The 26,559-nt window shown below is 37.7% G+C and overlaps 2 protein-coding genes across 7 annotated transcripts in view; one reads left to right on the forward strand and one right to left on the reverse strand.

Moving 5' to 3' along the window:
- Positions 1 to 9,281, reverse strand: part of CDC40 (cell division cycle 40) — a 56,174-nt gene extending 46,893 nt beyond the window's left edge. The window contains exons 1-2 of one of the 2 annotated variants that reach the window (XM_032408079.1): positions 9,239 to 9,281; positions 8,785 to 9,031 (exon numbers count right to left, since the gene is read on the reverse strand). In XM_032408079.1, the coding sequence (XP_032263970.1) occupies positions 8,785 to 8,973 (189 nt within the window). In that variant the 5' untranslated portion in view covers positions 8,974 to 9,031; positions 9,239 to 9,281. Of the gene's footprint in view, positions 1 to 8,784; positions 9,032 to 9,183 lie in introns of both variants that reach the window. The other variant, XM_032408078.1, reaches the window with a different exon arrangement.
- A 121-nt stretch (positions 9,282 to 9,402) lies between these two features.
- WASF1 (WASP family member 1) overlaps positions 9,403 to 26,559 on the forward strand; it is a 74,285-nt gene continuing 57,128 nt past the window's right edge. Inside the window, exon 1 of one of the 5 annotated variants that reach the window (XM_032408085.1) lies at positions 9,403 to 9,515. The gene's annotated coding sequence lies outside the window, so the exon portion shown is untranslated. The other 4 variants (XM_032408086.1, XM_032408083.1, XM_032408087.1 and 1 more) reach the window with 4 other exon arrangements.

Consider the following 26,559-nt stretch of genomic DNA (forward strand, 5'->3'; position numbering starts at 1 on the left):
CCCAAGATGCTCATAGAATAAATGAGAAGGGGAAAAATTTCAAGTAACCACAAGGAATGACGTTAAAGACACCCAATTAGCAACAAACAACAAAAAATCACTGGCAGGCTACCAGTCAGGGTTCTTAGCTGCAAGCAGCTGAAAGCCTTACAGACTGATTAAACAGCATTGAACCCTTCTGAGTACCGAATCCTTTCCCTTAGAATTGCCAAGAAGGGTAGAGAATCAGTTTGAGGAAATAGGCATAAATAAGGGTGAGTATACAGATGCAATCACAACTGAAAATCGATCATATCACAGGACCAGTCACCATCACTGAACTCCTGTGGCTGCACCGGATGCTGCTGTTGAGACCACCGGCCCGAGAAACTACATGTTGGCCAGCCTGCCACTTAACATATTCTCTTTCCTTGCTTCTGTGTGGATTAGCTTTAAATTAGAATTTAGCTGAGTGCATTTGTCTGCTCAGCCTAAGTTACCGTCCCTGAGCCTTAACTAAAAAGGAGCTGGGAGAAGGAGAATCTGGGCTTTTGGCCTCTGAAGGTTGGGGGCAGCAAGGGCTGTTCCTCACATTAAGACTCTTAGGGAGGGGATTCAGGTGCTGGGCCACCTAAAATATGATATATACACAGTGGACCCCTGAACAACACGGGTTGAATTTATATGCAGATTTTTTTCAGTAAACATGGTACAGTACTGTAAATGTATTTTCTCTTATGATTTTCTTAATAACATTTTCTTTCCTCTAGCTTCCTTTATTGTAAGAATACAGTATATAATACACATGACCAGTATGTATTAACTGACTATATTATCAGTAAGGCTTCCGTCACCAGTATAGGCTATCAGTAGTTAAGTTTCTGGGTAGTCAAAAGTGATACTCGGATTTTCAACTGCACAGTGGAGGGGAGGGGTTGGTGTCCCTAACCCCTCGTTATTCAAGGGTGAACTGTTTATTACCCTAGAATGCACACTAGAATCGTCATTGGTTAGAGATAGTATCTGCCAAATGTTGAGTAGAAAAATTCAGTACCATAAAATTAAAAGGTCATATACAAATGGCTTCAACTGCATAAAAACTAAATTAAATGCATTTCTCAGTATTTAATTCTAGTATAAACTGCTTAAAATAACAAGGCTTAGCCACATTCATACCTCCCCAGTGGATTTCATACAATACAGTTAGTTGCTAGAACCACTTTATAATATGGTTTACCAGATCTTTCCGATTACGAGTATTTTAAATTTGATTTTGAACAGAGTACCATGAGATACCAAATTTTAAATGCAGAGTACAATTTAAAAAGAATAACTCTTATATACACAACAGTGGCAATGAATAAAAAATATAAATAGGTCCCAGTCTCTGGTTCCTGCTAAAATTGTAGAACAAATTGAACAACCCTCCAGAAAATGAAGAGTTATTAATTAATTATACATTTAATTAGAAAAACTTGGACGATACCGCAACCTTGTTTTAATACCCAAGAGGAGTTTAATAATAATTAAGCATGCAATTGAAATTACCACAGAATTACAAAGGACTTCTATTCAGTATTAATTATCCATAAAAATTAAAGTACAGTGAGTGAAGGGTACCCTATAGGTCAAATAAGTTTGAACAGGTTATCTTCTGTTGATTCAAAGTAATTTGAGAATCATGAGATAATATTTACTTTTGAGTCCTTTTCACATTTTTTACTCATGTACAAATAAGAAAATAGATGGGAAAGCACTTTGTAAACTATAAAGCAGAAAACAAATATTAATCATTATTATGAACTATTTATCAATTTATAGTTTTTCCCCCCCAGAAAGTAGAAATGAATAAACTTCCTAAAATGGAAGTTTACATGGATGAGATAAAAGAACAGAAATTCACATAAAGATATCCTTTGGGTTTGGCCCTTAACAAATGCAGAGGAAAAAAGTGATCTACTTGAAGTTCATAAGTATGAGAAAGATCACCCAAAAAGAAGAAATTTTAAAATACGCTCAAAATTAGAGGCAGAATTTTCATTTTACTCAAGTTGGCTATGTTAAAGCAGGGAATGCATTGGGGAAAAGTCCATAGTCATGGACTAAAATGAGAGAAAGCCAGGCCTGCTTTTATTTTTTTAACTTTAAAGTCAATTAACAAGCAACTTTTGCAACCCAATAGGGTTCATTACATGATTTCCAAAGTGCCAAATCTGACAGTGTTGCGTTAAAATACACTTTTAACCAGAAAATAATTGTTGTCAAACATTGGAGAACACAAATATGTTTAATTGGAGTTCTAGCAGAAGAGAAGTGAGAACAGGACTAAAATACTATGTGAAGAGATAAGAACTGAGAACTTTCCAGAAACATTGAAGATCCACACTCCAAACCAACCAATTCCCAATTAAAGAAACCCCACAAATTCTAAGCAGGACAAACAAAAAGAAATCCACACTCAAGTATCCCATAATGAATGTAAAGACTGAAACTACACCCTCCCCCCACCCCAAAAAAAGGGGGCAGAGAGTAAGGGTCTTAAAAGCAGTCTGAAGAAAAAAGAAAAAAGTTACACTGACAGCTGACTTGTTATCAGTGACACAGAAAATCAGAAAATAGAATATTTTAAATATGCTGAGAGAAAAAATTGCTAGCTAAGTAAACTAAACACGGCGAAAAGATCCTTCAAGAAAGAGGGTTAAATAAAAACATTTTAAAGACAAACTGAGGGGGCACCTAGGTGGTGGCTCAGTCGGTTGAGCAGCCAACTCTTGATTTCTGCTCAGGTCATGATCTCAGGGTCATGGGATCCTGCCTTATGTGGGGCTCTATGCTCAGCGGGGAGTCTGCTTGGGATCCTTTCCCTCTGCCCCTCCACACCCCATGCATTCTCTCTCTCTCTCTCAAATAAATAAATAAATCTTAAAAAAAAAAAAGACAAACTAAAACTGCAAGGAATTGCCACCAATTAACCCTCACGAGAGGACATGAAGTATGCACTATCGGGAGAAAGAAAGAAACCTCTTGCATTTGAGATGCAAGAATCAGCTTAGCTCACCGTCATCTTCGTAAGTTTAAATATTAAAAGATACAGGGCAATAATAGCTAAAGTAGGGATAGGGGGATGTTAATAAAATTGAAGTATTCTAAGGTTTTTGCACTACTCAGTATGAGGCAAAGGTACTAATTAATTCAGGTATGTTTTACTGTCTACAGGTAACCACTCAAAGAACAGAAACTAAGGGCATAATTTACAAATGAGTACAGGAAAAGAATGGAATGATAAAAAAAAATCAGCCCCAAAGCATGGATGCCTAGCATACTAACTTTCTATCTGTCTTCTTTTCCATTACCTATATTTAAGAAAATACTTAAAAAAAAAAATATTGCTATGGCTGCACCTCACAAGTTCTGGTGAGTATTATTTTCCTTATTGTTCAGTTCAAAATATTTTCCATTACCATTATTTTTTATTTTGGCCCACAGGCTATTGACAAGTACAATTTCATAATATTCAAATATGGGAATTATATAGTTATCTTTTTGCAGCTGATTAGCTTAGAAGCACTGTGGTCAGAGAATGTGATAATATGATTTAAAATTTATTGAGACTTATTTTATGGCTTAGTACAGGGGTTGGTAAACTAGTTTGTGGACAAAATCTAGCCTACAGTCTGTTTTTGTACCAACAAGCTAAGAATGGTGTTTATTTTAAAGTCTTGTTTAAAAAAGAAAGACAAAGACTGTATGTGGACAGCACAGCCTAAAATCTTTACTATTTGGCCTTTTACTGAAGTTTACCAATCCGTGGCCTACTGTATGGTCAGCTTTTAAAAAATGTTTTATTAGTGCTTGAAAATAATATTCTGCATTGAGTGCAAGTTCTTCATACCCTTTACATAGTTTGTTAATTTTGTTGTTCCAATTTAATGTTTCATTATTGCTATTTTTTGCTTGTTCTATCAATTATTGAAAGGTATATTAAAATCTCCTGCTGTGATGGTAGATTTGTCAGTTTTTTGTTGTAGTTCTATCAATTTTTATGTAAATATTTTCAGCTTACATTATTAGGTGCATAGGAATTTAAAACTGTCATACACCTCTTTGTGACTTGAACCTTTGTATCATTATGAAGTCTACTTTATTGGTCTTAATACAACCAGTGCCACTTTTTTTTACTTAGTCTTTGCTGGATATATTCTTTTTCCATCTACTTACTTTTGATCTTTCTGGAAAACTTAGTAAGCATGGCAAGAAAAAAAATGAAAGAAATAAAGATTCAAATAAAGAAAAAAATACTGTCATACTTGCAGCTGCTATAACTATGTAAGTAGTGAGAATAAATTAAATAACTAGAAAAAAATAATGCTATTTATTAATATATTAGCATAAAAATAAGACACACCTAGAAATACCTGCAGCAAAACTGTGCAAGATGTTGATGGAGAAAAATATAAACTTTGGAAGAAATTAAAAATCTAAAGAAATCCTAAAGAAATGAATAGATACGATACTGTCTCCAAATTGATCTATGGTTCAATGTAATTAAAGAAAATTCCACCTGGGTGTTAGTAAAACCCTACAAGTCAATTCTAAACTGTATAAAGAATTACAGGGGCCAAGAACAGCCACAACATTCTTGAATAACAACAACAAAATGGGGTGAGGGGAAAAGCCGTACCAAAAGATCGAGCCATATTATGAAAAATGTTCACACCATACACAAAAATTAATTCCATGTGGATTTATGACTTAAATGTAAAAATCAAAAATTTAGTGCTTTCAAAAAACAAAATGGGAGAATATTCTTATGACTTTGGGATAAGAAAGGATCTCTCAAACAAGAAACAGGAGCCACAATTCATAAAAGACTAATTTGATAAGACTAGACAAGTAAACAACTCCTTATCATGACAGTGAAGAGAGTGAGAAGACAAGCCACAAACTGGAAAAGATATTTGCAGCACATGTGACTGACGCAGGATATTACCTAGAATATACAAAGATCTACAAATCAGAAGGAAGACAACCCAACAGTCACTTCAAAAAGAAAAAAAAAATCAAATCACCAATAACATATATGAAAAGATGTTCAATCTCAGTGTTCAGGGAAATGGATTAAAAACACTGCGTAAGTTTATACTCTTGTCAAATGCTTGCTATTTGTCACAATATAATTAGTCAAATACAGATGAACGTATTTGCATGCTTCATATCTCTCCCTTGGTCATTTCTCTATTGTAAATTTCCTATGTGTAAGGTTTTGAGGTTTTGTTTGTTTGTTTGTTTTGCATACAAGCACGTGCTGGTTCACAAACTAGTGATAATTAATGTCCCTGACTCTCTCATCATAGAACCTTCATCAACCCGGGGGGGGGGGCGTGTAGCTCCAGCTCTGGGCTCTGCTTCTAATGGACCTTTGGTACCTTATGCAACCTCTCTTCCTGGATTGTCTTACTTACAACTTGAGGTGATTGAACAAAGTGAGTTCTAGAGACATTCCCTTGCCCCAACCCAATCAATGTACATGCTTTTTCAAGCCTTTCTTTTTCACTTACTCTTTCGTTCATTCTTTCACCAGATATTATTTCCCTCAATCTTGTATACCAGGCGTAGGAGACATGAAAATAAACAGATACAACCATCTCTGGTCCCCAGGGTCTCCCGCTAGTTCAGGGCAAAGAAAAAGTTAACAAGTCACGGCAATGCAGCAGCTGCCACAACTGAGGGACAAAGGAGGGCTGCCTGGACAGACGGACGAGGAAACGTGCACTGGGACAGAAGGACAGTAGGATTTTTTGGGGGTGGGGCAGCATGAGGAACAAGGAAAGGGATTTCCAGGCAGAGAGACTAGTATGGCCAAAAATCTTGAGAGCAAAAAAAGAAAGTAAGGCTTTTGGGGCTTTGTAGAGAGTTCAGCACAGGGGAGTGGCGAGCTCATGTTATACAAAGAAGTCAGAAATTATTCAGTAGTAACACAGTGTCTTTGGGCAGGGAAGTGATATAACGCTGGACTTCAGAAAGATCACTCTGGGTGCACTGTGAAGGAAAGAATGGGATATGGAAGTAGGAAACAGGAAAGGAAGAAGTAGAAAGACTAGTTAGAAGGTTATTATAATAGTCTTGCAGAGAAATAAGAATCTGAAATAAAATATTTGATAAATACCATTGTATCACGATGACAGAACCCAACACCCAAAAGCAGGGGTTGAAAGAGAAACAAAAAACAAGAATGGCTCCTGGGAGAAGTAACGCAGACATGAAGTAAGGCTGTATCAGTGCAAATGGAGAGGAAAAATTAATTTGAGAGAAATTAATGAAGCAGAAATGTTAGAACCAGCTGAACAACTAGCTTCAGGGGCTGAGGAAGAAGGAAAAGGAAGACCCTTCTATTTTGGCTTGGTCTAATAAGTGGGTTGTGGGATCATTAACCAAAATGGGAAAAACAGGTGAGGTAGACCTTGCGGGGGGGGGGGGGAGTGTTAATTTTTTAGCACATTGCATTGGAGGTAGCTGAGAACCCTCCAGAGAGAGCAGTTTGGTAGTTCTGGAGCTAGCAAGGAGTTTAGAGTTGGAAATAGTAAGGATAGTGCGTCTGACAGTGTTATAAGTGCTTAATGTGCTTTACGAACAAGTCTATCCACGAGATGGGTCCTAGTGTCATCTCCACTTTACAGATGAGAAAAACCTTGGGCACAGAACACGTAAGTAACTCATCCCAGGGGCGCCTGGATGGCTCAGTTGGTTAAAAGTCTGCCTTCGGCTCAGGTCACGGTCTCAGGTCCTGGGATCGAGCCCCACGTCGGGCTCCCTGCTCAGCGGGGAGCCTGCTTCTCCCTCTCCTCCCCACCTGTGCTCTCTGTCACTCTCTGTCTCTCTCTCTCAAATAATAATTAAAATCTTAAAGAAAAAAAGTAACTCATCCAAGGTGACCATTTGGGTGAGTGCCGGAGCAGTATTTGAATCCTGACAGTCTTGATTCCAGAGCCTGTGTGAACCACTTCACAGTGTTCACCTGTGAGGCATCAGAAGCACAGACTGGAGTTGAAGGCATGAGAGAATATGAGAGGTGGAAGGGGGACTAAGGAAACATACAAACGAGCACAGCAGAGCAGGTTTTCGGAAGACTGAGGATGGCCCTATGGAAGCCACAGGGAGAGAAAATTTCAAGAAACAAGACCTATTGAATAGTGTCACTTGATGCAGATATTCAAGTCAGATGGCAGAACCTGACACGTTCTCAACATTTCTCAGGGAGAGTAAGTTTCCTAAGAGGCTAGGGCTAGGTTGCACTTGGTTGAGGAGAAAATGAGATGAAGTGAGAGCTCCGAAAAGCTAAGCTGTGCGAAGAATGACAACTCAGGAGGTTGCTGGAGTGATACAAATTTGGGGAGTTTGTTTTGTTATAAAGATAGGAGAATCCTAAGCATTCTTTCATACCATTCTATTAATAAAAAGTAAAATTCATAAAAACTTGCAGAAGACTTAAAGTTATAACACTAGACTTGGGAACACCTTTTTTTTGGTTTGATTTTTTTTATACTGAAGTATAATTCGCATACAATGTTATATTAGTTTCAGGTATACAACATACTGATTTGACAATTCTATAAGAAACATCTTAAGTACAAAGTAATTTTTGCCTCCCATCACCACATCTTGAGCTTCTGATCACACCCATTAGGCTCTACTGGGCCTATACTACCAATTGGTGGATGCTTTCCTCTGTTTCTAGACACACCAACCTTTCCTCAGATCTTCAAACACACCTAGGCTCTTTGTCTCTCAAAGCTTGCTGTCTCCTTTGGAAACTCTCCCCTTATCTAGCACATGGCTGGCTTCTCCTCCTTCTTCAAAGCTGCTTTTTCAGAAAAGACTTCCCTGACCAATCTATGGAAGTCATAATCCTACCTTACTCCCTATCATGGAGTAAGTACTCCTTCATAGTACTCAATCCAATCTGTAACCACTTTATTTGCTCACATTTTACTGGCTGCCTCTTCCACTAGCATGTATGCAAAGATGTCTAGCTTGTTGGCCTCTGTGTCTTCAGCCCCTAGAATAGTTCCTGGCAAATAACATGTCTTCAGTAAATATTTGTTAAATGATCCACACAACCCAATTTCTTCCCCTATCACCTTCCTCAACTGGGATCAAGCACACTGTTTCTTAAGCCCAAGGCCTTTTCTCACTGTACTGACATATATAATCACAAGGGTTAAACTAACATTTATTGTACTTTTATTAGATACTAAGCTCTTTGCTATAAGCTACATTTGTATCATTTCACTTACGTTTTACATAACTCTCTCATATAGATACGTACTTCTAAAATTATCTCCATTGTACAGGCGATGACACAGTGGAGGTTGTATAACTTACCCAGGTTCACAGAAGTGGTGGAGCCTGGATCAGAATCTAGCTCTGACTTCAGAAACAAAACCAAGCCGGGCCATTACTCACTTCAAGTGAGGATACATGCTCTAGTTTGGGAAGTTCTGATTTAAACCTGCTCTACCCAGGCCACATCCTAATCACAATAAATTCAAATTTCACGACCCCCCCCACTCCCCTTCCCACTTGCTTGCTGGCGGGAGGCGAGAGCGGGGAGCAGTGGAGAGCTGTCCTGAACATCCAAGTCCCGGCTTCTCCCGAGGCAGATGCATGTAGGAAGAAGAGATCCGAGCGTTAGCAACTTATATCTCAGCACTGAGGAAGAGGTAACCCGGGGCCTAACAAGAGACTGCCGGATTTTGGAGCAGAAGCAGACAAGTCCCGCACTGCATCAGTGGCCAAAGAGCTTACCTTAACTGCCACCTCCGGAGCCGAGTCCACCGCCACTGCCAGAGAGGGCTTGGTCGAAGCTGATTTCGTCAAGTGCATGAGGGAGTCGGCGGCTGGCAGGGAACACCGTCCGCCCTCACTGTCCGAGTCCGATTCGGACCCTGAACCGGAACCGTAGGACGCAGCCAAAGCTGCAATTGCAGCCGACATGACGGCAACAGATCCTCTGCGGAGACCAGGCCCGGGCGGAAGAAGCAGCTTCCAGGTCCTGACAGATGACCATAACACACATTATTTACTTCCTTTGCTAAGAATTCACTTACGAAACTTTAAGTTGTACACTAATTAGCATTTGAATACGTATAAGAGAACCGAGAATATGAAAACATTTATCCAGGGAAATAGAGAGAATTATAATACCTTATAGCTTTCAGGACCTATGTGGCTAGATTAAAGACTACGAGTTCCGAAATACCTTGAGGCCGCGAGGTCCTACACTCCCGGCGTGCAGCGCGGCGGGAAGTGGGCGAGGCACAATGGGAAGTGTAGTTTGGAGCGAGGGGCGGGGCGAAGTGGGCAGGCCTCTCTTTGACTCCTCCCCTGAATGGATGGTTCATTCAATTGGCTATCCTCTTCCCTCACTCCCAGGCCAAGCACTGTTCTCTCCGTCCCCTTCCCCCAAATTGAGGATTGGGCAATACCATACAGCCTCAGGAAATGGGGGGGAAAGCCGTATTCATTCCCTCTGTTGGGTGAGTGGGTGGAGGCTGAGTTTTCCACCACGGCTGCACCTGGCACGGGAGTTGAAGAGGAAAGTGAGACTCTTAAATTGGAAGACCCTGAGTGGTGGAGAATAGCTCCTGTTGGGAAGGATGGGAGATTAGGCGGCGAGGGCCAGCGGTCCCCCCTGCTTCAGGCGCGGATCCCCGCGCCCGGTTGTGGAGCGTCGCGCGCGGGGAGGGGGCGGGCGGGGGGCGGCGGCGGCGGTTCTCGGTGTTGTTCGCTCGCGCGTCGAGCACACGGTGGGTCCGGCGACCGGCGGGCGCCGCAGGCGGCGTTCCCAGTAGCCCGGTGCCTCGGCCGCTGCCCCGAGCGGATTCCACGCCGGAGACTGTCGCTCCTGGAGGCTCTAGGTGGAGTCCCGGGAGCTGAGGGGCACCGGCGGCCGCCACCGAAGCATGAAGACGGGGTAAGGCAAGAGCCCCCCATGATTTCACGGTGAGCGCGAGTCTCTCAGGAATTGTTTTTTGGTGGGGACAGGGTGCTGGGAGAGGAACTCTTTCTCACTGGCCAGAACGGAGAGAGGTGTGTGTGGCGCTCTTGCCCGGCAAAGGTGACGGGGATGGGCGCGCCTCCCCCGCGACGGCCCCCACCCCCATTCGCGGGTTTCCGGAGCTCCGGCCGCCCACCCGCCAGCCCGGCTGGGTGCCGAGGGAGACAGCAGCCGGCCGGCGCGCCTGGGTCTCGGTTGCAGGGACCGCCCGAGGCTGCTGTAGGTGGGGAGACGGCTGGTCTCACCTGGGGTGCCACCGCCTGAGCGCCCCTGCCCTGGCCGGCAGCCCCTTTCCTCCTCGCTCTGGGGGCGGCCGCAGCACCGGGTGGCAGAGAAGCCCCCGCTTGCGCTACGTGCGGGAGGCTCTGTAAAGCCGGCTAGTGCGTTTGCGTGTTTGCGCCGCGCGTCTTTATATTACAGACATAAAGGTAAAGCGAGTGCGGGGATCCCTTTCTTCCCCGGAAGAGGGGGCGAAGGGGGGAGGTCGCCTCGGATGCATGGTAATGGGGGAGTGCCTCGGGCAGAGTTAGGGAGCCGCTTACTCAGCTCCGCTGTCGGCAGGACTCGCCCATTGTGCCACCCAGATAATTATTCAACTATGCAGCATCCATTGCACCTTTCCCATTTTTCTTTTCCCCTTGCTACAGCATGCCCCCTAGCTTCGGTACTCTGACGCCTTCTCTTGCATGCACTTGCGGGTGATGAACTGGAATAATGATGAAAAGAAAGCACATCTGACCTGAACATTCACAACCTGTCTTATAGCCGATTAATTAACTAATCCCCAGCTAGACTAGATACTTTAATATGACTCAGTCTGATCCTGTCCTTTTCTTTATAAGGTGTGCTTTGGATTATAATTTAATTTTTTCTTTGGTGTTAGATTCACGCATTAGTCAAGTCTTATTTCTTGTGCGGTAATTGATTTATTGGTTATTCAACGCATCTAATGTTCTTAAATTTAATATGGATGATAGGTAACTTTCATCTTTCTAACTGTTGATAGTACTATCTCATAATTATAAATGCAGTCTGTCTTTGAACTCTCAGGAACAGTTTTTCCCGTATGCTCTAAGTTTCTGTTAGCAAAGTATTTTTATTTATGGCGAATATTTGAATAAAGCACTTGATATAAAATTTCTCAAGTTTTGAGTAAAAAGTTTTGTATTTCGTTATTTTTCAGTAATAATTTATTGCTGACCATAGCCTTCAGTTGAAAGAAAGGAAGCATTTAATATTTAAGGTGGGGTTTCAACTGCTATAATGAGCATTCGCTAATTTCTCTTAAATTTTATTTTTCAGTCAGTTCTTTGCAATATCATGTATTTAATTACTTGTAGAATTTTTTTTCTCATTTTTTCTAACTTCTCTCTCCAAGGATGGGCAGGCTCCAGTTTTGCATGATCTACCTGAAAGATGGAATATTTTTTTGAAAACGGAAGAAACAGCTGTTGGTTACTTGATTATTATGTTAAAAACTGTTTACCTCTTGTTATCTAAAAATAAATGATTCACTGCCAAAAATAAGTTTTCTTTTTTTTTTTTTTGTAATCCTCCCCTTCTGGCTTTTCTCATTTAAGCTTGTTGCCATAACCCTTTTGATAAAACAGAATTGCCCATAGGCATTGCAGAGGCAGTTGTTTTAAGGTACAGTAATTGTTTTATGGCATTTGGAAATGGCGCACATAAAATATAACTTGATGGTGTAGGATCAGTTGCTTGGTTAGGAAATGACCTTGCAATTTACAAAATGGACACCTCTGTGCCTTGGTTTCCTTATATGTAAATGGAGATAATATCCATTTATGTCACTGAGTAGTATGCATAAATTCAATAAAGATGTTTTCATAATGCTTTTAAAGAAAATTTATATATTTTAGCTGATGGATGATGAAAATATTTCAGGGTAAAATACAAGGGAAAAAATGTTATTAGGATAGTCCCTGGCATGTTAGAATGGCTGATTTACATTGAATTTTGCTTTGGAGATATATGGTTATAAATTGAAAAATGTTTCTCATCTATCAAGAGTTTTTAATAATTACAAATTTAATAGGTACTGTAGTAAATACCTATATGTAGATATAACTGTAGATATAGTTCATATTGATGAAAAAAGTTACATGACTTGGTAATAAACAAGTAGAATCTTGAATTTGTAAAAAAAAAAAATTTCCAGGAAACATTAAGGCCTTTTTCATTGAAAAATTTACAGATGACATGATCCAAAATGCATAGTTGAGATCATTTATAAGGTATGATATGAAGTTTTGTTTATTATTCAAGTTTGTAAATAATTGCATACTCATATATAATGTATTAATATTGTATAATACTATATTTAATTATACATTTTTCTTCATTTTCAGAATAGGTTAAGGTATCCATTTCCGAGTGTTTGGTTTTCATTATCACAGAGATGGTAATAGTAGCTTTTGATCTCCTTATTGGAGTATTATTAGCTCAGTTAATTTTTATAGCAAAAGCTACTAATAAAATATATTATTAGAACTTTTGCCAAAGCCATATTTTTGGTTACTTTGTAGGGAAACTTCATATAGATGATGAGTTTATTTAAATGTCTTTAAAATTACTATTGTATAGTTTCTTTTTTTGAGAATGAATTTGATTACATTTTTAATGTTTTTGCAAATGACCAACTTAAAATTCAGCTGTCATTATCACTTGGGTAAATACAGGTAATTAAAGGTTTTTCTAAGGTCCTTGAGGACAGAAACTAACCTGAATCTTATTGTCATAAATCCAAAATTGCTAGCATAGTGTTTAGCAAATAGTAGGGGCTCATTTTTGTTGTTGTTAGACAAATAAAATGAATGAGTGAAGAATATCCATTGATTTAATGGACTGAATAGAAATTTTTAAAAATAGATTTATCAAATAAATTTTAATTCATGAGACATAGCTTTATTTCAGGAGAAAAGAGAAAATGTTTTGGAGGTTCTTTGAAGTTTATTTACCTGTTCAGATAGAATCCCTTTACCCACACATTTTTTGGAAGATTACTAAATATCTATATACTGTAATGTGGATTGTCAACCTTTCATTCTTAAAATGATTAATTTTCTTACTTCTTATAGGTCACTTCATGAAAATATACATTAAAGTTTTTTTGTTGTTTTTCCTAAATTAGTAAGTATAGAAATGTTTCGGGTTTTTTTTTTTTTTTTGCTTACTTCAGTTTTCTAGTGAAATATTATTAAAAAGATGTATGTAAATTATATCCGGTGCAAAATGTGCCTGAATACCAAGTTTTAAAAATAAATGACCTCTGAGGTAGAGCTTTTTATAAAGTGAAGAATCTTGTATTTTTAATTTATCACATTCAGTTTATAATTTTGATTCATTGTGTATTACTGGTTCCTAATTTAGCATGAGAATATATTTTAAAATTTGTAAAATGGTTTAGAACTTGGAACTTCCTCAAAAACAATATTCTTGGTGGTTAGATTTGCAGGCAGCCCACCAAATTTAACCCTTAATGTACCTAAATTATAAGATTTATAATACTAGAGAATTATATTAATAATAATTAGGGTAAATATTATATTGAAAATACCTACACTGTATACAACAGTTTTTCTTTCAGAAAATCCATTCAGAATTTTCTTTGAAATTCTAAGAATGCATTTCTCTTGTGTTAGACATGACAACATTATTAGGAACTTGTTCTCTAATATCCACTGGATATGAAGAGGAGGATCTTCCTCAGTTCGGTGAGCCTTACATTGTATAGGGCAAGAGGTGAGAGAATGAGAGAAATTGGAAGGAGCTAGGGTCTTCTATGTGACATTTGACAAGTCATTTTACTTTTCAGGGTCTTTGGTTTTCTCGATTGTAAAATGAGAAGGTTGAAGTAGATAATCTCTGATGTTCCTTTCAGTTACAAATAAAATTCAAAAGCATTTCAATGCTCAGTGTAGCCACTTTTTTCTGAGAGTTCATTTTTCCTTTCTAATGTTGCTGCTTATGTACCTCCTCTCAGGGAATTCCTTCTCTCTGGATCTACCTTTGAAATGATTATAGTCTTAATCTTTTTCTCACATGCCTGTTCTTGGAAGCAAGACTTTTTAGGGTTTTTAAAGGAGTTTTTTGTAATGTTTGTTGTTTGTCTGCTTTTATTTTTATTCTTTTTTATTTTTTAACTCCTAGTACCACCAAGAAACTGAGTTAAGATGATTTGCTTTGTTTTCTTCTTTTGAGTTTTTTACTGACAGCCTTTAAATAAAGTCAAGGTAAATTTTATTTATACCTTGGAGAAATTTTATACCTTTATATCCAGTGACTCCAGAGAAATTTTTTTTTATAAGGAAAAATATTGGAACTAAGGTTTTGGAATGGGTTTATGAAGGTAAAGTGATGGAATATGGCTTGGGAATAGGGTTGTCACGTACTGTATGGGATATCCTGCATTTTTACTTGTTAAATCTGGCAGTCTTACATTGGGTGCTCTGGAACTTTGGGCATGGCAGGAGGATGGCTGTGGTGGGGTTGGAGGCAGAGTGAGAAAGTGAGTTTATGGATTCCTTGAGAACAGAAACAGTTTTGTTGTTGTTTTGGTTGGTTGTTTTGTTTTGCTTCATTTTGGTGTTTCTAGAACTTGTTCCGTAAGTTAAATGGATATTTGAGATATTTGAGAATAACAAGGTAAGTAATTCTCTTAGGTGTAAAGATCAGGATTCTGTGAGAAAAGGGGTCATGAAACACAGCTATGTTGGTCATACACATTGGAGTATTTTGTAGATTTTTAATTAACTTCTTATTTGGAGGTTAATAATACTCAAAAAATAATAGGTAACATGTTTTCCTAAGTAGATAAAAAATTACATGCTTGCTATATATACAAGTCACTATGTAGCTACCATTGTATTTATTATTTTATTTAATTGGTATCATAGCCCTATTAGAATTTAATGGAAAAAGAGGGTTAACTGAAATAAATAAGTTGTTTATTCTGCTCAGCAGAAGCACAGGTTCTCTGGGAACCACTTTCTCTTCCCTTTCTTCAGTAAGTTACTGTGGAGCAACGATTTTAATAACTTGATAACAGTAATTCTGCCTGCCTGCCACCCTTCCCCTCATCTATAATTGGTCAGTCTAGTGGTGGTTATCACTTGTCCTATGCTAAACCAATTATTCATTCAGCACATAATTACTGAAGGCCAGCTGGGTGCTAGAAGTATACAATGGAGAGCAAAACAGAGGTCTCAATTCTCTTGTTTTTGTTTTTGTTTTCTTTTTTTTAAAGATTTTTTATTTATTGATTTGACAGAGAGAGAGAGCTAGAGAGGGAACACAAGCAGGGGGAGTGGGAGAGGGAGAAGCAGGCTCAATGCGGGGCTCGATCCCAGGACCCTGGGATCATGACCTGAGCCGAAGGCAGACGCTTAACGACTGAGCCACCCAGGTGCCCTCTCTTGGAGTTAACAGTATAGTAAGAGAGTCAGATACTGAACAAATACACATATCTGTAATTAGGAATTGTAGTGAATGCTATAAAGGAAAAGAACAGGGAACCTAATTTACCTTGGGAGTCAGGGAGGGTTCTTTGAGGAAAAATTAGTGGAGGTTAGCTATGTGAAAAAGGAAGAGAATGCAAAGGATACATGTTCAACAGTTTTGAGGTGGGAAAGAGCTTGGTAGATTCCACTAAAAACTAAGAAAAGGCCAAAGTAGATAAAACTCAACTATATAGTTAGCAAGAGGGATTGTGGCTTAATGTAACAAGGTTGTTAAATGTAAACAGGGGCCAGACATGTAAGGCCCACATAGGTCTTGTTTCAACTAGGGTTGTGGATTGTAAGTATATTGGGAAAACCATGAAGGGTTTTAATCAGGTTAACAACTGGATCAGATCTGTCTTTTAAAAAGATCACTCTGGGAGATCAGTCACAATTCTGCCCATTTCTGTAGTTTATAGCAGTTCTATATACCTGCACTAAGCCAGGAGGACACTCAGAGCTTTTCCTGAATTCTAAGTGCCCAGAGGTTTGAATAATTTGTTTTTTGCTCTAGTGATTGAAACTGTAAGATATAAAATCCAGAAACTGTTAATGGTGTTGTTTCTTGTCATGTGAACTAGATAAACATGGGCATCTGGAAGAAAGAACAAGAGAAGCAGATACAGGGGGCGCCTGGGTGGCTCAGTCTGTTAAGCAACTGCCTTCAGCTCAGGTCATGATCCCAGGGTCCTGGGATCGAGCCCCGCATCGGGCTCCCCGCTCGATGGGGAGAAGCCTGCTTCTCCCTCTCCCACTCCACCTGCTTGTGTTCCTGCTCTCGCTCTCTCTCTCTCTGTCAAATAAATAAATAAAATCTTAAAAAAAAAAATAAAAAGAGAGAGAAGCGGATGGTCTTAGCTGTAGTCACCTGTCTTTGTCCATGGTCCTGAGATTGGGTTCCAAGAGACACCCAAGTGTTAATACTGTTGCTGCTACTAATTTTTATAATAAGTTGTCCTTTTTTTTTCCCCCATAAACTAGTTGGAATTATATTTCTTGTACTTGGCAGCCAACCAACCAAGTCCTGTCATAGATTAATTTGTATAAGGTCACATGGCTAATAAAAATGGTAGAGGTAAAATTTGAACACAGATTTTAAAATCCCATTTTTTTCCTGCAACCCTGTGCCGATAAAGTACCACTTCTTAAACTAATGGTTCTAATGGAATTCTAAGGAGGTGGAGGTTGGGTGCAGTTGACCCCTATTAGGTGATGATGGCAGCAATGCTTTATTTTGGGTATGTTTGACGATGGTATAGCTTTCTGCCATTCTTTTCCTCTTGAGTAACAGTTACTGAGGTCTACTCTAATAAGTTAATGTTTCTATACTGACGAACTCATTTGAAAAGAAAAAGCTTGCATGTCAGGGCATAGATTAATTTATTTGATTTCTCTACCAAAAATATGAAGTCTGTTATTTTTTACATTATGCTACAAAAGTAAGCTTTTTTGTTTTCCACTCTTTAATAAGACTCTGTTATCTTATATGTGTTATATATTTTTTGGGCAGGGGTAAGTTTTGTAACATACATGTGCTAGAGATGATGTTAGAAAATTGTGGAAAGGTTAAAGAATAAAGGAACAAGAGAAGCATTTATATTTTAGTTGAGGATGAAGACTAGCACTTATTTATTCTAAAAACTAAAATAAAAGCTTTGTGATATATCATAATACATGGCTAGAAATTTACCAATTTTGTTGATATTTTCAAAGAATCATTTGGTTTCATTTGTTTCCTCTGTTGATTTCCTGTTTTCAATTTGGTTGATTTCTTTGCTTCTTCTGCTTGCTTTTCTATAGTTTCTTAAGATGGAACCTGAGATTATTGATTTTAGATCTTTCTTCTTTCCTACTGTATGCATTCAGTGCTATTAATTTCCTTCTAAGCACTACTTTTGATGGATTCCACACATTTTGATAAGTGGTATTTTCATTTTCACTTACTTCAAAATGTTTTAAAATTTCTCTTGAGACTTCTTTGACCCATGTGTTATTTAGAAGGGTGGCATTTAATCTCCAAATATTTTGGGATTTTCTAACTTACCTTTCTGCTGTTGCTTTCTATTTTAATTCCATTGTGGTCTGAGAGCATACATTGTATGATGTCTATTCTTTTAAATTTTGGAAGGTGTGGAGCGCCTGGGTGGCTCAGATGGTTAAGTGTCTGTCATCGGCTCAGGTCATGATCCCAGGGTCCTGGGATTGAGCCTCGCATCCATTGAGCTCCCTGCTCAGTTGGGAGCCTGCTTCTCCATCCTCTGCCATTCCCTCCACTTGTGCTCTCTGGCTCTCTCTCTCTGTCAAATAAATAAATAAATAAAATCTTTAAAAAAAATTTTTTTTGGAAGGTGTGTTTTATGGCCCAGAATGTTGTCTGGGTGAATGGTCTATATGAACTTGAGAAGAATGTGGTTTCTGCTGTTGTTGGGTGAAGTACTATATAAATGTCAATTAGATCCAGTTGATTAATGATGATGTTCAGTTCAACCCTATCCTTACTAATTTTCTGCCTGTTGGATCTGTCAGTTACTTAGAGAGGGGTGTTGAAGTCTCTATAATAGTGAATTCATCCATTTCTCCTTGCAGTTCTATCAGATTTTGCCTCACATATTTTGGTGCTCTGTTGTTATGTGTATATACATTAAGGATTGTTATGAAATTGTCTTTTAATTGGTGTATTTGAACCATTTACATTTAAAGTGGTTATTGATATAGTTGGATTAATATTAGTCATATTTGTAACTTTTCTATTCATTAAGTTCTTTGTTTTTTTTTTTTTTTCTCTTTTTGAGCCTTCTCTGGCTTTAATTGTGCATTTTATATGGTTCCATTTTCTCTCCTCTCTTAGAGTACCAATTATACTTGTTTTTAAAATATTTGTTAATGGTTGTCCTAGAGGTTGCCCGCTTAACATAAATAACACAATGCCGCTTCACAGGTATTGCAGGTTTCTTATAATGGAGAATTCCCAGTTTCTCTCTCCCATCCCTTAGAACATTACTGCCATTCATTTCGCTTATCTATATGCTATAATCACCCGGAACTTGGTGGCTATTATCACTTTGAACAAACAATTATCTGTTAGATTCAGGAATTAAAAAATATATATATTTTATCTTCCCTTCATTTCTTAATTCAGTGTAGCTAGTGTAGCTCTTTCTTTATGTAGATTGGAGAGTTTCTAACCTATGTCATTTTGCTTTTCTCTAGAGAACTTTTTTCTTGCAAGGCAGGTCTACTGGTGACAAATTCAGTTTTTATTTGGCTGAGAAAGTATTTCTTTTCATTTTTGAAGGATAATTTCTCTAATGACAAATTCTAGGTTGGTGGTTTTTTCTTTCAACACTTGAAATATTTCACTCAACCCTCTTATTTGCATGGTTACGGACGAGAAGTCCAACATAATTCTCATCATTGTTCCTCTATAGGTAAAGTGTTTTGTTTTTTTTTCCTGACTTCTTTCAATGTTTTTCTCTTTGTTTTTAGTTTTCTGCAGTTTGAGTGTTACATGCTTAGGTATGGATATTTTGGTATTTGTCTTTGCTTGATATTTTCTGAGCTTCATGGATTTATGGTTTGGCTTCTGTCATTAATTTTGGAAAATTGTCAGGCATTATTCAAACATTTCTTCCACTCTTCTTTTTTCTGGTATTCTTATGTATACGTTACACCTTCTTTAATGGTCCCACAGTTCTTGGTATTCTGGTTTTGTTTTTTTTTTTTCATTCTCTTTTTCTCTTTGCATTTTAGTTTAGGAAGTTTCTGTTGATACTTCTTTGAGCTCATTGATTCTTTCCTCAGCTGTGTCCAGCTTAGATGATCCTATCAAAGACATTCTTCATTTTTGGTACAGTTTTTTTTTTTTCCTAATGTTTCTTTTTGATTGGTTCATAGAGTTTTCATGTTTCTGTTTATATTTCACCTCTTTTTGCATGTTGTCCACTTTTTCCATTAGAGCCCTTAGCATGGTAATCATAGTTATTGTAAATTCCCAGTCTGATCATTTCAAAATCTCCTTTATCCAAATTTGGTTCTGATGCTTGCTTTGTCATTTCTGAGTATGCTTTTGTTTCCTTTTAGCATGCCTTACAAATTTTTGTTGAGAGCCAGACATGATACATAGGATAATAATAGAAACTGAAGAAGGTAGGTCTTTTGTACGAGGTTTTATATTTCTCTAACTAGGAATTAGGTTGTGTTTACTGTTTGCTGTAGCTGTAGCTGTAGGTGTCAGAGGTTTCAATTTCCTCTAGTATTGTTGTTTTTGTTTCCCTTCTTATCTTCTGGTTTCCCTAGAAATACCTTCTTAAATATTAGTCTGAGCCTTATAGTTTTGTTTTTTGTTTTTTTTTTTTTAGCTATAATCCTGTTACTATATAGGAGCCCTGTTAATGTGGTGGTAAGGTGTGGGAAGTAGGGAAGTAGTCTATGATCCTATGTGAGTTTTTTTAAGATTTTATTTTTAAATAATCTCTACACCCAACGTGGGGCTCAAATTTACAGCCCCAAGATCAAGAGTCACATACTCTTTGGACCGAGCCAGCCAGGCACCCCTATAATCCTATGTTTAGATATCAATCTCTTACTTGGCCTGTGCCCCTGGACCTCCACAAGTGCTTCTCAGCTTCTCTTCCCCCGACTATGGGTATGTCAGTAAGGCAAAAGAGGGCAGGAATTGGGTAGTTTTCATTACTCCAAGTTGGATGAGGCTCTGATGAAGTCTTTTCCTTTGCTAGATAGGCTTTTCTTGTGGAGAATTCTATGGACTTGTTTCAAAATGTTATTTTTTTCCTTACCCCAGCCAAGCAGAGGAGATTTTTCTTTGATTCTCACTATGAGAAACTTGTGGGGCGTAAACCTTGGAAAGTGTTATCAGCCCCCTCAGACTAGACCCCCAGGAGTTTTAAACTCTCAAACTAGTCCACAATCAGCCTCCAGCAACTTGTTCAATTTACCATTTAAGTGTTTATATCAATTCCTGACTTCTTTGCCTTCCACTTTGGTTAGCTTATCTATATTCTCTGTATTTAACATTCTTTCTAGTTTCTTGGATGAGTGTCCTCTGGCCTCAGTATCTCAAGGATCTAGGAAAAGTCCATTATTTTTCAGGTTGTTTAACTTTTATTTTGTTGAGAGAGAAGAGTGATGACATCCAAGTTTTTTACATGTTGGAGTGGAACCTGGAAGTAACCATTTATTTATTTATTTATTTATTTATTTATTTTTATTTAAAGATTTTTATTTATTTATTTGAGAGAGAATGAGAGACAGAGAGCATGAGAGGGAGGAGGGTCAGAGGGAGAAGCAGACTCCCTGCCAAGCAGGGAGCCCGATGCGGGACTCGATCCCGGGACTCCAGGATCATGACCTGAGCCGAAGGCAGTAGTTTAACCAACTGAGCCACCCAGGCGCCCAAGTAACCATGTATTTAAAAAAAAAAAATGTGTAGTAGTCCACTGTACGGATATACCAAAATTTATTTCATTTGTTCCCCACTGTTAGATGTTTAGGTTGCTTCCTTTCTTTTATATGGCAAGCCATGCTCTAATAAACTCTCCTTGAATATACTGCAGTTTTGATTTTAATGGCTATTTTTCAGTTATATATATCTCCTGTAATTACCCAGAGATTAGGGAATTGGCATCCTTAAACCAGAAGACTGGGTTTAATTTTATTACTTTCACTTATTAGGTAATCTTGGACCATTTTACTTCTGATCAGTTTCCTCATTTGTAAAATGTGAATGATAACCACCACCTGGAAGAGCTGTTGTAAGGATTAAAGATACATTAGAAGGTATTTGTAAACTGTAAAACACTATGTAAAAGTTAGGTAACTTAGGTATATTGTGATATAAACTCTGAAGCTTAATAATAATCAAGCACCTTGGTAATTAACTAGCTTGAGACCAGACTGCCTAGGACAGTGTTTTGAAAGTAAATATTATGATTTATTGATAATTCTGAGAAAGGGGGCACAGTTGATCCTGAGGGAGATAGCTAAGTAACAAGTACATCTCAAAAACTTGATGGAATAATATGTTGATAGGAGTTGATAGTGAATATTGTTTAACATATGATAGAATACATTAGGTTTTATGAAGATAACTAAGAAAAATAAGCAAAGCTGTTTTCATATAGTTCTGCAACTGGGCAGGCATTCAGTATATTTCTGAAACACTTGATAAGATAGAATTCAGATATTTTACTTATTTCAATATTATTCTCCAAATAATATTGTAATTTTTAAGGTAGCATAGTTTTTAGTGACTTGACACTCAGAAGTGTGATCCGTGGACCAGTAGCATCAGCATCATATGAGAACTTGTTAGAAATGCAGAATATTAGGCCTACTCCATATCTGCTAAATCAGAACGAACTGAGTCAGTTTAACAAGATCCCTGGGTGATTGATATATACTTTAATGTTTCAGAATCTCTGGCTTACTATGCATAAATCTTGCAATAGAGAAAGACTGTTGTCAAGGTTTTTAACTATATAGTATCTCTGAATAGCTTATGGCTTAAAGAGAGAAGTGCATCCTGGATTAAGTGTAACTTTACCAGTATTGACAAAATGGTGCTAAACAGAAAGATGCACTAATCTATTTTTAATTTTTAAATTCTTATACACTTGGGGCGCCTGGGTGGCTCAGTTGGTTAAGTGTCTGCCTTCAGCTCGGGTCAGGATCTCAGGGTCATGAGATCACCCTGCAAGGGGCTCCCTGCTCAGCGGGGAGTCTGCTTCTCCCTTTCCCTCTGCCCCTTCTCCCCCCCCCCCACCATGTTCTCTCTCTCTCTCTCTCTCTCAAATGAATAAATCTTTAAAATAAAATAAAATAAAATAAAATCTTATACACTTAACAAAGATGAGGATAGGCTATTGCAAATCCAATGATCTATAGGTCAATATTGAAATTTAAAAAAAAAAAGAAAATTTAGTTAATTTTTAAACTTGTAAAATGTGGTAATGGTTCCTTCATCTGACTTCCCTGAGAATTGAGAGATTCCACTTACATGTCTTTTCTAAAAATTATATCTTCTCCCTTTAAAAGTAAAATTTGTTTTTAATTACTTTTTATGGGAACAGTTCTGAAAGTATTATACAGTTCTCTATTTCCTTAAAAAAAAGTATATGGAATGTAATATAACTTTTTCTTAGTGATAAAGATTCCCTGTCATCTACTGAAGCCTTATATGTATAGATGCTCTGGGTTAAACTGATTAATTGACTCATTTATGAAAACCTATTGTTATTGTAGTTTGTTGTAATACAAAGATGTTGGTTATTAGAGGATATAGAATTATTTATCATATAATAAGTTATCCTACATTGCTGGCCTACATTATTGTGTTTGGTACTTTGAACTTCCTTTTAAAAAAAAAAGATTTTATTTATTTGAGGGAAGAGGAAGAGAATGCATGGGGGGGCAGCAGAGGGAGAGGGAGAAGCAGACTCCCCTCTGAGCACGGGATTCCACATGGGGCTCAATCCAGGACCCTGGGATCATGACCTGAGCTGAAGTCAGACGCTTAACTGACTGAGCCACCTGGGTGCTCCTGAACTTTCTTAATATTTCTCTGTCAATGTTACATGCCTGTTTCTAATAGCTTCCCTGTCTAAATTGTCACTTCTGATCTCCTGCATTTTAGGAAACCAAATGAGATTATATATCATTGGAGGGTCTTGGCCGCTCTGTTAATTAATGAATTAATTAATATTTATTGAGCAGCTGTTAGGTGCCAATTCTGCTAAGTGCTGAGTATTCAGGAGGGAACAAAACAAAATCCTTGCTCATGTGGGGCTTACATTCTAGTGGGGGAGATAGGCAATAAACAAATACCAATATGGTATAATGATAGGTGGCAATAAGTGCTATGAGGAAAAATAAAGCAGGGCATAGATATAGAAAGTAATAGGAGGAGCCACTACTTTAAATAGGGTTGTTAGGGAGAGTGAGGGAAGCAGAGACCTGAATGAAGTAAAGTGAGATGTAATAGTTTTTAAAAGAAGAGTACAAAAATTTAGTGCATAGACAGGGCCTTCCTCTTTGCCTAGAATCCTCAGGTGTTGACTTAAGGTATACATTTTAAGTATTTCTGCAGTTTTGATTTTGTTGTATAACATGGGAACCAAAAGTATAGTTACCATCACCATCTAAAAATTTTTATGCTACCTTCTGGGATGAAAGGCAGGCTGAAAGATGAAGTTTAGATGATAAAATGTTGGAACTTTTAGAACTTCAGAAGGTTTAAAAGAACCATTATAATACAGTAATCTAAATTAGAATTGCTGTAGAGAATGTAGGACATAGATTGATTTAAAAGAACACTAAGAAATATGTGCTGTAAGCAGTCGCCTGGAGAAACAGAACGGCTCCCCATTTGGCTGTACTGCTGCAGACTTCATAGTGACACCAGTAATAACAGTAGTACCATTTTTTTGAGTCTTATTATATGCTAGGCACTGTGATAGACATACGTGATAATATAATCCTCAACCTGTGAAAGGTGGAGTCCTCATTTTTATGAGGTACAAACTAAGCTTTGAGCATAGGTTGCTGCAGAATCTTTCAGTGCTAGCCAAAATTTAATTGCCCATTCTCATAATGCTTATACCTGACTTAAGCTTTCTCTAGATCTGGGGGAAAAATGGAATTATTTTGATTTATTTGTTAGGTAGCAAAACTGGAGGTATGTGTTGGAGATTGGTTCCAGAGTTCAAGCCATGCCCAAAGTAAAATATTGTACCAAATTAGTGTACCATCAAAGGAATTAAATGAAAATGACTATATCATATTCCTTTAATGAGCCTGTAGTTATTTTTGCCAGTAATTCACACACAATCAGAAGATCAGCAAATTGATTAGTAAGGATTCCAGTACTTTGCTTTAATTTACAGGTGATCTCAAATTCTAAGTGATTTGGTGCTGTTACCAGAAATAGAGAAGTCCAAACAATGAGTACATTTTCTTTTTGGGGAGTCATGGAAAATGAATTTGAATTTGGATGTGTTGAATTTGGGCTAATGAGACCTTTTTGTGTTGTCTGGCAGACTGATAGCACAGGATTAAATATTTATAGGGATGTTGGGGTTGTTTGTATAAGTAATTTTGAGGTGATAGTTCAAGATTTGAAAATAGATGGATTTATGAAGAAGAGAGTGTAGAAGGAATGGGGTGTAACAAAACTGTTGACTCCTAACTTAATATTTACAAGTTAAGAATTAAAAGGAGAACCAGAAAAGGGATGCTGAAGGTGTGGTCAGAAAGGATATAATATGCTGCATTCTGGTATGGCTGTTCTTTTGGGACCAGGAGGTAAGGTCTTGTGGTCTGGGGCCCTTTTCCTTTGAAGAGGCATCTGAAATGCTAGTGAGGTAGGAGGGGGGGAAGCAAAGCCAAAAGGATGTTGATGGTTTTGAAAATAGAGGAGGGTGAAAGGATTACAAAGACTGTGTAAGGACAAAAATTTTATGATGAGAAATTGAAGGGGTAAGATAGAATATTTAAATCAGAAAGAAACATTTCAGAAATGGAGATCTTTGAGGTAGAACTGTATAAGAATGTGTACCTAAGACACTTCATATAGTTAGTAGACGGGAAGGTGCTAACTCCTCAGTGCTCAGGTCTGGAAGTACTGCCAGTGGAGCCCTCAAGAGAAGTGCAGTACGCTTTGAAAAGCCTTGCTCTAATCTACATACTTCTAACACTTGATTTGGGGTTGGCAAGCACTACCTGCCATGTCATCTGAAGTGGAGATCTTGGAGGGAGGAAAGGAGTCATGGACTACTAGCGAGTGCTCACTTATAAGTGCATTCTCCTTGCTTGCAAAAATAAATCTTTTTCATTGTGATAAATGCAGCCAACATCCATGCACCTATATCTTAGTCGATCAGTGTTAATATCATAAAAATCCTTATTTTCATTGTCAGTCTAGTCATGGAAGTAGATGAAATAAAGCATGTCTCTTTACCAATTTGTCTATAAAGGTCTTGGTTTCATTCATTAGCATTAAAAAGAAAATGTAAATTTCTTTTGTTGTAATGTTATACTAAATACGGAAAGATGACATTAATGACCTGCCATCAGTTGAACATGAATTTTAATATATATTACTTGTAGTGGGGATGGATTTATGATTCCCCAACTAATTTTAAATTCATTAAATTCACTCATTAAAAGTCTTACTGTTATGTGAGAAGTCATGTTAGGATCAGAAACTGCTGGTTCAAACAGTATTTACTGTAATATCCTTGTGGAGTCTTTTGTAGGGTAAAATGAGATGATTGTTGTAAAAGAGCTTTTGAAGCAAGTCTATATTAATATAGAATGTTACTATTATGTTATAGGTCCACAGGACTAGGACTGTAGATAAGGCCATCATTGACATTTTTATGAAATATTTAGTGTGGTATTTAAATGTTTCTAATTTAATAAATGACTAGACTAAATACTAAGTTATTTGTTTTGGTACTCATTAATTTAACTTTACTTTTAACTTTAAAGTAACTCCCTATATCAGTCATATTGAAGTTAAAGAAAGATGGTGATAACTTATTGAAAATTAAGTCACCTTTTTTACTTAATATTTTTGTTTCTATTTGAATCTGGTTTTATTTGCAGCTGCGTCCCCAAATAATGGTAGATTTATCTATAGTTGATTCTATTTGAGGATGACAATAAAACATGTAAATTCTTCAAGTTAAATATAGATGTATCTCACTTTAAGAAAATTTAATATGAACTCACTAATGGAGTGAGTGTAAATAAAAATAAGGAAAATAGGTTCAAGGACTAAGTCCTGCCTGAAGTACTCTAAGATTTTTTTTTTTTTAAAGATTTTATTTATTTATTTGAGAGAGAGAGAGAATGAGAGACAGAGAGCATGAGAGGGAGGAGGGTCAGAGGGAGAAGCAGACTCCCTGCCAAGCAGGGAGCCCGATGCGGGACTCGATCCCGGGACTCCAGGATCATGACCTGAGCCGAAGGCAGTCGCTTAACCAA

This window comes from Phoca vitulina, unplaced genomic scaffold, assembly GCF_004348235.1.
Source record: "Phoca vitulina isolate PV1807 unplaced genomic scaffold, GSC_HSeal_1.0 scaffold9, whole genome shotgun sequence".
NCBI lineage: Eukaryota > Metazoa > Chordata > Mammalia > Carnivora > Phocidae > Phoca > Phoca vitulina.